Source organism: Girardinichthys multiradiatus, chromosome 22 (genome assembly GCF_021462225.1).
Source record: "Girardinichthys multiradiatus isolate DD_20200921_A chromosome 22, DD_fGirMul_XY1, whole genome shotgun sequence".
NCBI classification, from domain to species: Eukaryota; Metazoa; Chordata; class Actinopteri; order Cyprinodontiformes; family Goodeidae; genus Girardinichthys; species Girardinichthys multiradiatus.
The window spans coordinates 29,325,948-29,342,268 of NC_061814.1; the positions used below are offsets into that span (position 1 = coordinate 29,325,948).

Genomic DNA, 16,321 nt, shown 5'->3' on the forward strand with positions numbered 1-16,321 from the left:
CTATATTCCGTGTTTATTTTATTATATTTGTGATCCGTTTCATATGATCCATTCATGTGGTTTTTCTAGCTACAAAATTGTGTTTTACAAGAATAAAGTAGATAACTGTTTTCAGTGAAGTACTAAGGAAGGTGAATTTTTCTTTCCAACATACTGATTGTTGGCGATGTGCAACAATCAGACCAAACAGTATTGTTGTAGGACATCTGAAAACAATCACAGAGCCATTTACTTGTTGAGAACAAGGTATATTGAGTGTCAATGTTTAATTGAGTTTATACAGATGTGGTTATCCTCCTAATAGGCAAAACCTCTAGGTTTGTTGAGTGCAATACCAAGTTAGAACAATAAATGTGTCATTTTCTGTTGTAACCCAAAAACTGGACGATGAAGTAACGTCCTCATCTTTCAGGTTTTCACAAAAGCAAAATATCATTACTTCCACATCTAGCTGGTTGCAAATGAGGAGTCAGATTGCAGAGTACTCTTTGTGCTGATGACTCTTTTGAATCCAACAATGGTTGTCAAACAAAGAGCTAATTTTCTACCCCATTTTATTAAGAAGGGACTGTTTGTAGACATGCGCATGTTATTGAAAGACATACGGCCTGCTAGTGGCATGGCAGGGGAATTACACCTTTTTCAAGCTTCTACTAGTGTCATGTGCATGGAGATTGTAATTAAAACATTGTCATGTAGATGTGTTAACTGAAACGAAAAAACTATCCAGTTTTCAATAGATCGTTGTCTTGTGCAAATTTCACACTAATATTTTCAGGGAAGCACAACATTTAAAAACATTTGGATACTGATTTCAGATTTCTTTTGAAAACCTATGCACACTTAATGTGGGCAAAATAAGTATATAACAAAAAGATTTTCTCAGTAAATGTATGTTGAATTGGCAAGAAATTTACACCAGATGTTGGTAACAACCCAGGTAATTCACACGTTTAACAAAATCAAAAATAATTAATCTATATTTTAAGATGTATGCAATAAAGGGGAATGACAGGGAATAAGAACTGAAAAGTATCCTACTGAAAGTATCCAATAATAACAGAGAAGCTTGTTTTATTAATTAGAGCTTTGAGATGTCTTGTGTATGGAGAAACTACTCAGAAGTATTGCTCAGATGTGATTTTGACCCATTCTCTGGGGGTCTCTTCTATGCACTCTGATCTTAAGTTCCTTCCATGGAAGTTCATTCAAGTCAGGTGACTAACTGGGTCATTCCAGCTGATTTGTTCTTTTTCTAAAACCAGTGAGAGTCCTTGGCTGTTTTTGGAAGAACTGGCTTGCTAAAAAAAAAACTTCCTGTTTCATCCTCAGATTCTTATCATGAACATCTCAGTAAAATTCTCTATTCATCCTTCTTTCAATTAAATAAGGTCTGCAGGTGCCATGTTCTGAAGAACAGCCCATAATGTTCCTGGTTCCAAACTTCACAATTGGTATATTGTTTTAAAGGGTTATGTGCAGTGACATTTCTCTGACAAACATGCTGTGTGCAGTGACATTCAAAGCGTCCAATTTTGGTCTTGTCTGAACAGACTATGTTTTCCAGTGGCTTGACTTGTCTGAATGTTCTGCAGCAAACTTTAAATGAGCTCCAACATGCTTTTTCTTCAGAAGTGGAGTCTTGTGCAAATAGTGGGTATGTGTTCAACATATATTTTTTAGTAGCAGAACATCTGACCATCCCTGCCCACAAATTCTACAAACTCATGTACAGTAGATTCACGTTTTAAAAACACTAACATGTCTAGACTTGTAGCAATACAAAACTTGTGTGTTACCAAAATAAAAGATATAGAATCAGTTAGTGTGTTGCCTGGCAGCTTTTCCGCCTTGTAACTTCAAGCAAATACTTTCCAACTGGACAGAAAAGCCTATTCGCATCACAACATCGCTGTCAAAAATCAGAGGAATAAAGCAGCACCTGACAGAATAAAGCGGCAGCAATTACAGTTTATTTAGTAAAAGAGCACATATACTACTTCTGTCTACATTGTATCTTCTAAACTTCAATGTGTGAGGTAGTATAGTCATCTGCTCTTTATTTTCTCCAAGCAAATAAGCTTTCTTTCAAAGTCCCATTTTATGGTTCAGAGAGCACATTCAATCGCACAGGTTGGGCTCTAGTTATGTTGCTGTCACAGCTCCCAAAGAAATCCATTAAGTTTCACTGGTGCTACAGATGCAACCTGTGTAAAATCTGAAGATAAATACAACATGACTGAATATGTGCATCAGTATATGCTGCATTTTCTTGAATCAATCTAGATCATCACAGGACAAGGTCTGATGCTCCCTTTGAATGTGCTTTGGGTATGAACACATAACTGAGTTTAGACTCGTATATGCAAAATAAATCTTTTTGTAGAAAGAGGTTTTTTTTTTTGTTCCTCCTTGATGTTTTATCTTGGGCAGACAATTATTTCTGTAGCTGTTTGAAAGGTTTTCCTTCTCATTATTATCACAATAATGTATTTACACCCCTTTTACTTGTTGTGTACTAAAGCAAAGGAAGCAATCCATGTCTAAAACTCACCCAATTAAAAGGAGCACCACGCAGACAATGACAAATCCAACTGTGTACTTCAGAGCATTTTTCACTTGCTGTAAAGTAAGAAACAATTAAATTGGTCAATCATGGTCATAAATTGAAATATTATAATTCATTGTGAGTTTGATAAGAGGTTCATACTGCATTTAGATAAGCGCTATGGAAAGTGAGCGCAAGACAAAGTGGGTGTAGATCCAACTTGACTTTGCAAAGATAACATTTCACATACAGCGCCATTCAAGGTGCTTTTAAAGTTCCTACACAAAAGCCCATCTTATCTGTGTGAAAAAGTGCCTCGCTCAGCTCAAAACTGACACATGGCAAGGAGAGTGACACATTGCCTTGGCTGATGAATCCTACTCACTAATTACTGATTTGTGCCATTGCTCGCATAAAATTAAAAGAATTAATGAGGTGACACAAAGGTTGGATAATGTGTTTTCACCACAATTTTATTAAAACTATTCAGTTTTGATCCATCTGCCTTGGAATTGTTTGTAACTTAGGAAAACAATGTAGACACCTGTCATAAAACATTTACAAACTGTCACAATGTTCTCATCTCTTTTTTACAATTTGGTCTTCTTGATCTTTAGACAAACCTCTGCAGTTTTCTTTTCTGTAATTATGTCGCAAATACACATTTCCTAAGGGCATACTTGCACCACAAGTGCTAAAAAAAACAAATGACATGTTTCTTTTCCTGAAATAAATTTTTAAGCCGATACTTGACAAATTAACTAAAACAAAACCTCAAACTTAAACTGTATTAAGTGAAATGAACAAAGTCAGTAATAGCCACAAGCCATTCTGCTTACTGCTGTATGTATAAAGTGTAAGGGAATATTTCCCCTAAACATCGACCAAGCTATATAAGTAAGCAGTTATCTACTTTTAAACAAGGTCATAGATAATGATGTCAAATAAAACAGCAAAAACAATTCTTCACAAGTGTGGAATGTTACAATGATTATTTTTAATAATTAGGATAAAAAAATAATAAATAAGCAACCTTAGAATTAAGTCAATGCTATTACAAGGCGATGTCAAGGAAGCTTCTTTTCTGCCAAGTGCCATATTTCTTTCAAGGGAGGGCGCCTAATTTCAGCATCAGACCTACCAAAAAACATCTGTTAATGTTTCAGCATATTTGGCTTTATCTGAATGAGTTCAAAAACCAGAAACTATGACCAAAGGTGAGCTACTATTATTATTCACAAAAACCATACACATTATTCCATTTTCATCCATTGCATGAACATATTAGTGAAGCCCACGCCCACCCACCTACCTACCTACCTACCTACCTACCTACCTATACCTAACTGCAACCTCTGCTCCCATAACAGGCGGGTTTATAGGCAGCGTTTGAGTAAAACAAGCCATGTGGACACATTGATTAAGAAAAAACTAAAATAAGTAATAATCCTAAATTATAAAGCAGTGGCTATAATTAGCTCTTGTTAAGATAAACATTATAAAATACCGCATCCACCAGTACATCTTTTTCTCATATGTTTACAATGTTGGTCTTCTGAATTGCATTGTAATGCAAACTTTAAAAAAACTTACGATGTAAAAAACAATTTGAAAAATTAATTTGGTTTATTCAGGCTGTGTTTTATCCTGTTGAGTTTTCATCGTGCAAGAGAATATTTAAAATATAAACTATGTAATAATTTTTGCTTATCTTCAAAATATTAGTAAAACCCTGATTTACAGTGGCTCTTCTCTGACACTCTTGGTGCTGTATTGTCTTGGCTTCTGCTATAAATGATTAAAGATCATTGGTACATAGGAGAGAAAAAAAAAATGTTGAATGCTGTTACATAATTAAACTATAGTTATTTGAAAAAAAAGCAGGATTCACTCAAAAAGGTTATTGGGAAGCATGAATGGTTGTCATTGGGCTTTCTTCTATGGGCATGTATGAGTCCAATACAGTATTTTTGCGAGAATGCCCATCCCTATATTAAGCATAGTCTATGCAGCATTTACCACTAATGTACAAAAAAGCTATTAAATTGGTTGCTTTGTATACTTATTATGACCTTTTTAATAGACAAAGGGTTACACTTTATCAAATTAAAATGGCAAACTAGCGGACTGAAAGTGCAAGGTAATGTTTGCATGTCGCCAAAAACTTGGGGGTTTTAACAAGTGACAAGCTGATCAGATTTGGTTAACATGTCACGTAAACAAAAAGTGATTTCTCAGCTCTTCATTTAAGTGAGCCACAGTGCTGCATGCAGAAAAACAAAGGTAGATTCTTACCGAACATTTGCTTGTATTGTTGTCATCCTTTTCTTCATAATAGAAGTAAACAAAGGGAATCCAGAGAAAGACGCAGCATAGTATGATGGAGTAGAGAGCTACAGGGATACAAAGAAAATCCAAGAATTGATCACAACACATTTTTGTAAAAAAAGTTACCTAAACTAAATATCAATTTCCTTTTCCCATTGTAGATTATGTCATTAAGATCTTTAATAGTGCAGCATATCTATTTCACATACCTTCTGCTGTTTTTAGATCTATAGAAAGATATTTGGAAATTTGTCAGACAACATTTATATTCCAAAACTTACTTTGATGTTCCCTTGAAAATGGTTTTATACAAATATTACTGTTGTTTTCTTTTAGTTAATGTTTTTTGTTTGTTTTTACACACTATGATGCTGAGTAAAGTGTACACCTAAATGATTTTGTTGATTTCTGCGAGGAACTTGCTTAATTCCTCTTCAGGTCCAAGATATTCCTAGACTTGTAGATTTCTTGTCACATTGATCATTTATCGCTAATCATATTAGTGTTATTGTTTTTTTTAGTTTCCACACACTCCAGAGTTGTGTCATTTCTACTTTAACTGCTGGGATAAATGTGAATATGATATACCCAAATAAGATTGAAAGTCTGAGTTCAAATGAGTCAAACTTTCCTCACAAACTCCCCTCAAAAGGCCACGATATAGTCAATAAGCCTTAGTGAAATGCTAAACTGAATCTAAGCCCCAATTGGTCCTTATTTGATGTGAACTGGAGCAATTCTTAAGTTTATAGGTGAAAGGCATGAAACCACACCTTAGCCGGTTTTGAGGTAGGCCCATTTAGGAAGCAAACATCCTATTTTAGGAATGAAAGAGAAGAGAATAAGGCATGTGGAGGTTTTAAATAAAACTGTAGGCTTTTGTTGTTTAGCCCAATTAAACATATGCTGTACCTATGGTGCTTAGAATGAACATAATTAACATTAAGTTTGCTCACAGGTTGTAATTGCAGTAGCTGCATTAAAAGCCCAAGTGTAGAGATATATTGACACAGATTAAAAATAAGTAGAGTGGCTCCATTTCAGTCGGCATCTTGCCTAGTTCACATCCCCATTTCGCCACCAAATGTCGTCATTGCATCACTTCGTTATTAAATTCTTTTCAAGTAATCTAACAATAGTATACCCATTTCTATCAACAATGGGGATAAATTGCTACAAAAATGCTAAAATTGAACACAATATTTGCATGTTTTATCTGAAGATTTTGTATTGTACCACATTTCCACTGATTGTGATATTAACCCTCTTGTGGGGTTGTTTACTGATGGAGATCCAAGGGATTATGATCACAAATCAAAATAAATGAGTGACATCCTATTGGTGGATAATATTTATAACTTTAAGTCATCAGCTGTCAAAGCAGGTACAAAACATCCCCATTGCAGCTTTGAATTGATGCATGATTGGTACAAAATCTCCCTTACCAAAATACATGAATTGCATTTAAACAGGAGATTTCTATTGCAATAAAACTGTGAAATTAAGCTTTAATATAGTGCCAATGTTCTCCAAAGCAGACGCCAACTTTAGTGTCATTAGCCCCAAACAGTTGCTAAACTGAGCAAATTTCACAGTGGTTTGAATCTTGTCACTTCATCACAGGTTCTTTTTTTCCAACGAGTACCCAAAATGCTGCCACACCAAAAAATGTAAGACTGGTATGACTGGGGGGCCTTTTCTATACTTTTATAACAAGTGGTATGGGGGGGCTGACAAGCAACACAAGCAAACTGTGTCAATACAATGGATTAAAGCAGGAAGTACTCCCCTTGTAACTTCAAAATAATAGCATGTCGAGCAAGATACAACATGGTTTAGGTTATAGTCTCTCTCCCTCTTATATCCAGGGCTAATAATATTCACTAACACTTTACCAGGCAACAAGTTATCGTCATACCTGAAGAGGGTGTTTGCAATGACATCTAAAAAGGTACCCTCCAGTCACATTGGAAAATATATTAAAAAAGGAACATTGGAGAAAAAAAGGATTAAAAACATTTATTAATAGAAGTTAAGGCTTTTTTAAAAGAAAATTTTAAATTCATTCAGTGGGCGAGACGATAAGCCAAATGGTAGTAGTTGGAATTATGAGTCCTTAGGCTGCTGAACATTTCAGAGCTCACTTACTATTGTGAACATCCTACAAAAAACAAAAAAAACAAAAAGAGTCATAGAGAAGCACTCCCTAACCAAAACACAACGAACCATTAAAACACTAATTGACCTTTCCTTTTACCCTAAAAAAGGCATTTTACACCATAAAATTAGAGCCAGGGAGTGTTCCTTAGAGAATTTAAGTGCACCCTTCCATCAAACATTTTGACAGGTGGGCGGGACTTCCGGTGAGGGCGGGACTTCCGGTGGGGGGCATATGGGCGCCATGTGGTTGCCATGTGGGCAGGGGGGGTGTGTCCAAGGGGCGTAACAGTGGATGTTGATTGGTTGTCGTCATTAGGGGCGATACCTTAAATGAGTCAATTAAAACACAGGGGTGTGTTTAAGGGTGTTACGGGGAAGGCCTTAAATGAGCCAATTAAAACACACAGGGGTGTGTTTAAGGGTGTTATTAATAATCTGTATGTTTTTTTCAGGCGTTAATACATCTAAAAAACAAAACAACAAAAAAAAGACATGCATCCTTTTATATTTTTTTAAAGGTATAATCAACTTAATGTTGACCTATCACATGAAATCCTAATAAAGGAACTGTGTAACCTGACAGAATTGTAAGTTAATTTTTGCTTTACAGCAGGACCTATTTGTTGAATATATGAGCCAGTCTAAATCCGTTCAAAATAGAAAAGACCTAAAAAAGTAAATAAAAAAAAATTGTGCTTCACTACATCGATGGAACGAGAAAAACCTTCAGCTTCTGCGTCAACATACTGGAAAAGCAGCTGAAAATAGGTAAGACGAATATCAGATTAACAGAAAAAAAACAGAACTTCAGTATACTGTTTCCAAGTTACAAATTGACTAGCAATGATGTGTTTGTTTTTGAATCATGAGAGACTCCATTTTAGGAAAAAGGAATGATAATTTAAGTTACCTGTAGCTTTTCTAAAAAAACATTTTTACTTTTTCATCTTAGAGTTACAGGGGGTTACAACTGTTAGGGGCAATGTCAGGAAAGGGGCAGTTACGTCTGTTTCTTAGATAACATATCACCTTTGAACTCAAGAAGGGTTTTGGTCTTAAAAACATAGGCAGCTGAAATAGGTAAGACGAATATCAAATTAACAGAAAAAAAAAGAACATCAGTATACTGTTTCCAAGTTACAAATTGACTAGCAATGATGTGTTTGTTTTTTGAATCATGAGAGACTCCATTTTAGGAAAAAGGAATGATAATTTAAGTTACCTGTAGCTTTTCTAAAAACATTTTACTTTTTCATCTTAGAGTTACAGGGTTACAGTTATTCTATATCCCAACTGTTAGGGGCGATGTCAGGAAGGGGCAGTTACGTCTGTTTCTTAGATAACATATCACCTTTGAACTCAAGAAGGGTTTTGGTCTTAAAAACATAGTCTTTGCAGTTGAGATAACACTGTCATGTTCTGGTATAAATACTGTGTGTAAATGTTGGGGGCTCTGTTTCACTGGTTAACCTCAGTGTCAGGGTCTTCAAATGCTGAATGTCATTGAACCATAACACTTGTTACATTGAAAAATACCAGTACTGACAAGAAAAAATGTCGGTAAATATTTCAGGAAACCCGGAAATTGTGGCTTCTTCTTCTGATAATTCACAAAAGCACAATGACATCTTAAAACGTAAGTAAGTAAGTAAGTATCATTAAATGCATGTGAATGTTCTCAATTTTTGTTTATATATATTGTTTATATATATATATATATATATATATATATATTTTTGTTTCTTTGTCATAGAACCCACCGCTGATGACCTTGATGATTTCATCTTGACACAATCAGATTATGGTAAGTAAATGTTAAATGCAATAATATATATATATATATATATTATAGTTAACCCTTGACAATGTTTCAATTTATAGATTTGATGAGAGAGGTAAACCCGAATGATCAAGTTGGAGGGTTCAGCAGCTGGAATCGACACTCTAAATTGAGAAGGCGAATTATCTCCAAACAAGAAAAACTCGCAACAACTGAACTTTCTTCTAACACAGAAATTACGACAGATTCTTTGAATACTCCTCCGCCAATTATCATCATTTCCCCTGAAGACACACCGGATAAGTTACCGGCACCTCCAGAAAGTAAGTCCTAAGAACTAACTGTTTTTCTTTGAGAGTGAATGTATTTTATTTATGTGTTATTAGAGACTTTTGTTTTAAACCTCAGATAAAACTGTTTACAGATTCGACTGAGAGCTCTGTGGAAGACATAGTTGTCGAGCAGGAGCAAGGTAAGGAAATAAAAATTAAATAAAAACAATATATATATATATATATGTATTTTAAGCATAGTTCAATAAAAATGTCATATAAACCTGTTTACAGATACATCCAAAGATGCCACATTAAATCCGCCCACCAGAAGGTCGCTTTTCAAAGATCAAGACAGCTTTCAGCAGAACGGCACAGTTTCAGTCCAACAAGAAGTGAAATCTGGAGGTTTTACCGCAAAGAATCGGAGTAAGATTAAAAAAAAAAACTTGTGTATTTTAAAAACTATTTTCGTTTTATTTATGAACGCTGTGCTGCGCAGCGTAAGATAACTTTTTATTGTCTTCTGTTTTTACAGAATATTTAACCCCGGCCAAAAGACAGCGACTCTTTGCGCTACAATCCCGAGCAACGCTAGTGAGTGGTTTAATGAACGGTACGTTTTAATTCATACATACATACTGAATTAATTTTAATTCCCCTTTTTTTTTTTTTTTTTTTTTTCAGCTTTAATGTGATTATTTCAATATATATATATATATATATATATATATATATATATATATATATATATATATATTATCTTTTTATTTATTTTTTTTCTTTATCTTTCCAGAGGCGACGTTGATGGTGGAGCAGATTTCATCGAGACCTGGACAGCGCAGGAAGACAGTCTCTACAGCCTCACGGAATCTTCGTAATAAGACCTCATCGTTAACGCTTCTGGCTGCATGTCAGATTCTGTTAAAGAAGCATTTTGGTGACATCAAGGTGATTTTAAACTGAACTGATCACTGTGTTTTTTTTTTTGTTTGTTTTTTTTTTTTTCTGTAGGTTAGTTTTTTTTTTATTTTCGTTTCTTATGTTCATAGAAAATGGATAACCGAATCAGACTTGCCCTGGATGAAATAAGAAATTTAGTTAATGAACTTAACGAAATTCCCGTTAATGCAGAAGAAAATAGCACACCGTCTCCACACAGCATTGAGCAAAATGATCCACCTGACACTCATCATAACCCCTCTACGACACACTCCGCAGATCATCACGGGGGTCATTTCAATACGGGAGTAGCGGTTAGTTCTGATCAAGTAATCAGACTTGCCCTGGATGAAATAAGAAATTTAGTTAATGAACTTAACGAAATCCCCGTTAATGCATCTCCTGCTAACAGTGAAAATTTAATAAATGAACATCAGCACGGTGACGTTTTAAACGTAATCAATCAGGCTCTTTCCGATTTGAACAGCGAACCGTCTCCACACAGCAGCATTGAGGAAAATGATTCACCTGCACACGCCGCAGATCGGCACTGTGACGTTTTAAACGTAATCAATCAGGCTCTTTCCGATTTGAACAGCGAACCGTCTCCACACAGCAGCAGCATTGAGGAAAATGATCCACCTGACACTCATCATAACCCCTCTACGTCACACTCCGCAGATCATCACGGGGGTAATTTTAATACGGGAGTAGCGGTTAGTTCTAATCAAATAGAGCGAGATCCTCCAGCTGTGGTTGAACGTGAACATTTTAATAACCATGAAATAAGGAGACCTTTTACCATACCGCCGCCCTGTCCAAGTGACGTTCCAGATTTAGCAGCATTCTATACAGACATCATGCGTATTATAATTGAATTAGCCGACGCTGCGAGATCGTTAACCAGACGTAACGACGTTGTGCAGCTGGAATTAGTGGGTGAAAATCTCAATCGTCACATCACATTTACTGTTACAGATGATGGAAATATGATCCTGCCTGCTTTCGAAAACTTCCTCGACGATTTAGTACAATCGAATGCAAATATACCTGTAGATAATAACATGGAATTTGTTCTTCAGGTTGTTAATGACCCAGCAGGAGGTTCTAAGCGTAAAGCTGCAGGAACGTTAGACTGTGAACTGTTTAATAAGAAAATGCGTCATTTGTATATTATAAACAATACCGGTAATCAGTTATGTTTTGCAATCAGCCTCGCACACGTCTCTGACCCTGAGCTCACGGATCACCGTGCTGTAGAACTGGGGAGGAGATGGCAGCATCAGGCAGGCCTTGACGAGCAAACAGCAGTTACTTTTAGTGATATTGGTAAATTTGAAACCATTCTGAAGAGAAAAATTGTAGTGTTTCACAGAACCACGGGCTCTACTGCTCTGTGTAAATTTGAGACCAGTTTCCCCGATCGTTCAAACCCTCTGTTTTTGCTGTTATTTCAAGGTCATTACTATGGGATAAAAAATCTCAAAGGTTTTATGGGGTGCAGATATATTTGTAATTACTGTCACGCCAGCTATCAGAATGCCAATACACACCATTGTGAAGGTTATTGTCCAGTGTGTCGAACATATAAATGTATGCAAGAGATTAGCAATCCTGTAAGCTGTGCAGGCTGTCAAAGAATCTGTCGTAATTCTTCATGTTTCAGCAGACACAGGGAACCGCGCATCAGAAATAGTGCTGAAAGGCCTATCAGTGACTGTGAATTGGTAAAACTGTGTAAAGTATGCAAACGGATATACGTTATTCCAATCAGTAAACCGAATAAACCACACGTGTGTAATGTAAAATGCAGTATTTGCGGTGAAAATGTACCCCCCAGCCTAGACGTTACATGCGATGATCATAAGTGTTACATTCTGCCTTGCAGTGCAATTAATCAGCTTGATGATAAACTGATTTTTTATGATTTCGAATGCCTCGTCAATGAGAGCGGCGTGCATACCCCCTTTCTGGTCTGTGCTAAAACGTTGAAAGGTGATGAATGGTACGCTTATGGACTGAATTGCACCCAAAAATTTCTCCTGCATTTCAGGAGGCCAATGTACAAAGGTTACACCTTAATAGCGCACAATGCGCGGGGGTACGATGGTTACCTGATTCTCACAGCAATGCTGCAGTTAGGCATTAAACCACATATCGTCATGGTAGGGAGTAAAGTTCTCTGTTTAACCGACCCTGATTACAGGTTAAAATACATTGATAGCCTGTCCTTCATGTGCATGAAGCTTAGTGCCATGCCGAAAGCGTTAGGCTTTACCGATCAAAGCAAGGGTTTTTTCCCCCACCTATTTTCCTGTGAACAACATCTCCAGTATGTAGGGGCTTTTCCTCCTCCATCCTGCTACGCTGTAGAACGCATGAGTCTTCAAGAACAACAGGTGTTTAGCAGCTGGTACAGAGAAGCGAGCAAAGAGGTCTTTGACTTTAAGAAAGAAGCTATTCGTTATTGTAAAAATGACGTTGAAATTCTTTTTCAAGGATGCTTAAAATTCAGAGACGAGTTCTTTAAGGAGACAAGTGTGGATCCGTTTAAAAGTATCACAATAGCATCAGCCTGCATGAAGGTTTTTGTAACCAATTTCCTTCCTCCTCAAACCTTAGCCATTCCATCACCTCTGGACTACAGACGTAGCAGTAAAACGTTCTCCAGCGCGTCCATTCAATGGCTCGGCTGGATTGCAGACAGCAGAGCCATATTTATCGAGCATGCATTAAATAGGGGTGAAAAGAAAATCGGGCCATATTCAGTGGATGGGTATGCAGAGATTAACGGTGTCAAAGTTGCGTTTGAATTTTATGGCTGTTTTTTCCACGGCTGTAAAAAGTGTTACATGCCTCATGACAAGTGTCCGTTGAGAGGGGTCGCATTTGAACAGTTTTACGCAGCCACTGTTGAGAGAAGCAAGGTGTTACAAACTGTGTACGGCCTTCGTCTCGAAGTCATATGGGAGCATGAGTGGATTGAAATGAAAAAATCAGACCCAGGGGTGATCAGCTTTCTTGAGAAAGTTAATGCACCCGAACCGTTATCCCCCCGGGATGCGCTGTATGGTGGACGCACCTGTCCTATGAAGTTGAGGTACACAGCGGAACCGGATGAAACTGTACACTATGTGGATTACACATCTCTGTACCCTTATGTAAACGCCAACTGCGTTTTTCCCCTCGGACACCCCACCATCATTTACAAAGATTTTGATGACCCCAGCAGCTACTTCGGTATAATCAAAGCTGTGGTCTACCCACCACGTAACCTGTTGTTCCCTGTTTTACCTTACAGAACATCCCAAGGTAAACTTGTGTTCACTCTCTGCCGCTCATGCGCTGAATTAAATTACCAGTCAGGTCCCTGCATGCATAATGATCAAGAAAGAGCTCTGACGGGAGTTTGGGTGACTGTAGAACTATGTAAAGCTTTGGAGTGTAGTTATCGTCTTGCTAAAATCACAGAGGTGTGGCATTTTGAAAAGAGAAGTGATACAATCTTTAAAGGTTACATTCATTGCTTTTTAAAGGGTAAGCAGGAGGCTTCAGGCTATCCATCTGATGCAGTGGATCAGGAGAGTAAGTCAAAGTATATAAGCGACTACAAACTGCATCAGGGCATCCAATTAGACCCTGAGAAAATCGAGATGAATCCTGCCAAAAGGCAGGTTGCAAAATTGTGTTTAAACAGTTTTTGGGGGAAATTTGCGCAAAGAAGTGATCTGTCTCAGACCACAGTCATCACTAACCCTGAAGACTTTTTCAGCTTCATGTTCTCGAGTAAATACAGGGTTAACTATTTTCATTTTTTCAACCCTGAAATGTGTGTAGTGCAGTGGAATTTCAATAAACATGTCATATATCCACCAAGTAAGACAAATAATGTGTTTATAGCAGCATTCACCACCGCTTATGCACGTTTAAAACTTCTCAGCAGCATGGAGAAGTTACAGGACAGATTGATTTATATTGACACGGACAGTTTGATTTATGTGACAAAAAGTGGTGAAACTCCTCTGGAATTGGGGAATTATCTGGGTGATCTTACTGACGAGTTAGATGGTGACAGCATTTCGGAGTTTGCATCGACAGGACCCAAGAGTTATGCATACCAGACCAAAAACCGTAAAAATGTAATGATACGTGCTAAAGGCATCACTCAGACGCATGAATGCAGCGAGAGGGTCAATTTTGACAGCATCAAAGGGCTGGTCGAGGGCTACTTACAGGGGTCAAGTGAGGGTGTCATTGAAATCCCTCAGCACACGATCAGGAGGGATAAAAAGAGATTCCGTTTGACAAACGCGACATTTTTTAAAAAGTTTCGACTGGTGTATGATAAGAGACGTCTTTTTTCTGACGGGACAACTCTGCCTTTCGGTTATTAGAGTTGAAGAAGAAATAAAATAAAAAGTCACATGGATTTACAGGAGATTGATTTTGATCCTAGATTTAGAGTCCCTTTCTCATGTATGATAGTTGGACCCAGCGGCTGCGGGAAAACTTTCTTTGTAAAAAGTATTTTACAAAACTGTAATCATGTCATGGATATTGTTCCAGAAAATATTGTATGGATTTACACATCTTTTCAACCCATGTATGCTGAATTGCAGAAGATGAATAAAAATATTACCTTTGTGGAAGGATTGCCTCATTCTTTTGAAGATGAAAACCTGTTTCCTCCTGATCAGAATCATTTGATCATTCTAGACGATGTTATTGCTCAAGCCTCAGATGATGAAAACGTGATGAAGGTCTTTACCCAGTTTCGTCACCATCGTAATATGAGTGTTATGATGTTGACTCAGAATGTATTTCATCAGGGAAAGTTCAGTCGCACTATTAGTTTGAACTGTAATTATATGGTGTTGTTTAAGAACCCGAGAGATAAACTCCAGCTGAATATACTGGCCCGCCAAATGTTTCCATCTCAAAAGGGTCTCTTCTTGGAGAGTTTTGAAGACGCAACGAGAGAAGCTCATGGATATTTAATCATCGATTTTACGCCTACCTGCCCAGAACATTTCAGACTGAGAACGGGGATACTTCCTCAGCAGTGGCCTGCTGTGTACGTACCCAGAACAAAGTAAGTCATCATGTCAGCGCGTATAAAAAGGAATTTACCATTATTCAGAGCTTTGTACCAGGCCTGTCCACAGAAACGTAAAGATATTCTCGCACACTGCTCTCCCAACTTTATTCAGGCTCTGTGCGAGATTGCACTGAATATCCTAAAAGGTAACATTAAACTATCACCCTCTCAACACCGACAATGAAAGAAACAAAGACATATCATCAGATTGTTGGGTGATAAAAGAACCGGGATAAAAACTAAACAGTTGGCTCTCAAAAAGCAACGAGGTGGTTTTATTCTGCCCATCTTAACGGCTCTTGCACCCTTGATCGGTGATCTAGTGGGTGGAATCATCAGGAGATAATGTCTCTCAGAACATCGCAGAAGATGTTTCTCATTTCCCCTCATCAATTCAAGCGTCTGACCCAGTCAGACACGTCCATCAGACAGACGGCGGAGGAGAATTTGGATGCTGAAATGAGAGCGATATTAAACGAGCCGGGTTTGACTTCTTATGAAAAAATCAAGAGATACGATGCTCTTCTCCAGAGGTATCTGACTTTACTTAAGCAAGGTGTCAAAGAAGAAAAACAGCGGGTCAGTTTAACGCTGCAGCGTGACACAGAGGTTCCTGAACATGAGCGGTCCCAAGAAAAACAAGGCCCAGGGCAGGACGAGGCCCCTAAGGATCAGGTTCTTACGGAAGTACTGAAAAGCCTTCCTAAACACAATCGTAAAAATGCCGAGTACATTTTGAAGAAATTATCCGAAAGAAGTGAGAGTTGGACTTCGCGAGGTGAATTTGTATTTAAAGGGAATGTTATAAAAGGGTCCCACATGATTGATTTGTTGAAAAATCTCATGCTTCCGTTTAAAAAATCTGGAGCATCACAAACCCGAGGATGGTCTGATTTTCTACACTCCATGTCAGAAGTAAACATCCCTATATCTTCAGTCATTAACCCTTATGCTCGTGAAGAATATAGACGTTTCAAAACAGAGGGTACATCGATTGAAAATGGGGGTACACCCACCAGCGTTAAGCAGAGTAGAAAAAGAAGAAGAAGGCAGATAACTCATTCTCCCCACTGGTCGAGATTTGAGCTGGAAGATCCAAAAAATGCTGATGGGAGATCAAAAAAGTATCTTCGTAAGACGACACTACGATGGATTACATTTTCACCATAAACCGTTATAAGAAAATGAAACAT

At 37.5% G+C, this 16,321-nt stretch overlaps 1 protein-coding gene across 1 annotated transcript in view; it reads right to left on the bottom strand.

The window, feature by feature from the left end:
* The window catches only part of lmbrd1 (LMBR1 domain containing 1), a 90,509-nt gene that overhangs the window by 47,060 nt on the left and 27,128 nt on the right, over positions 1–16,321 (bottom strand). The window contains exons 4-5 of the mRNA XM_047350831.1: positions 4,844–4,941; positions 2,555–2,622 (exon numbers count right to left, since the gene is read on the bottom strand). Coding sequence (XP_047206787.1) covers positions 2,555–2,622; positions 4,844–4,941 — 166 coding nt within the window. The remainder of the gene's footprint in view (positions 1–2,554; positions 2,623–4,843; positions 4,942–16,321) is intronic.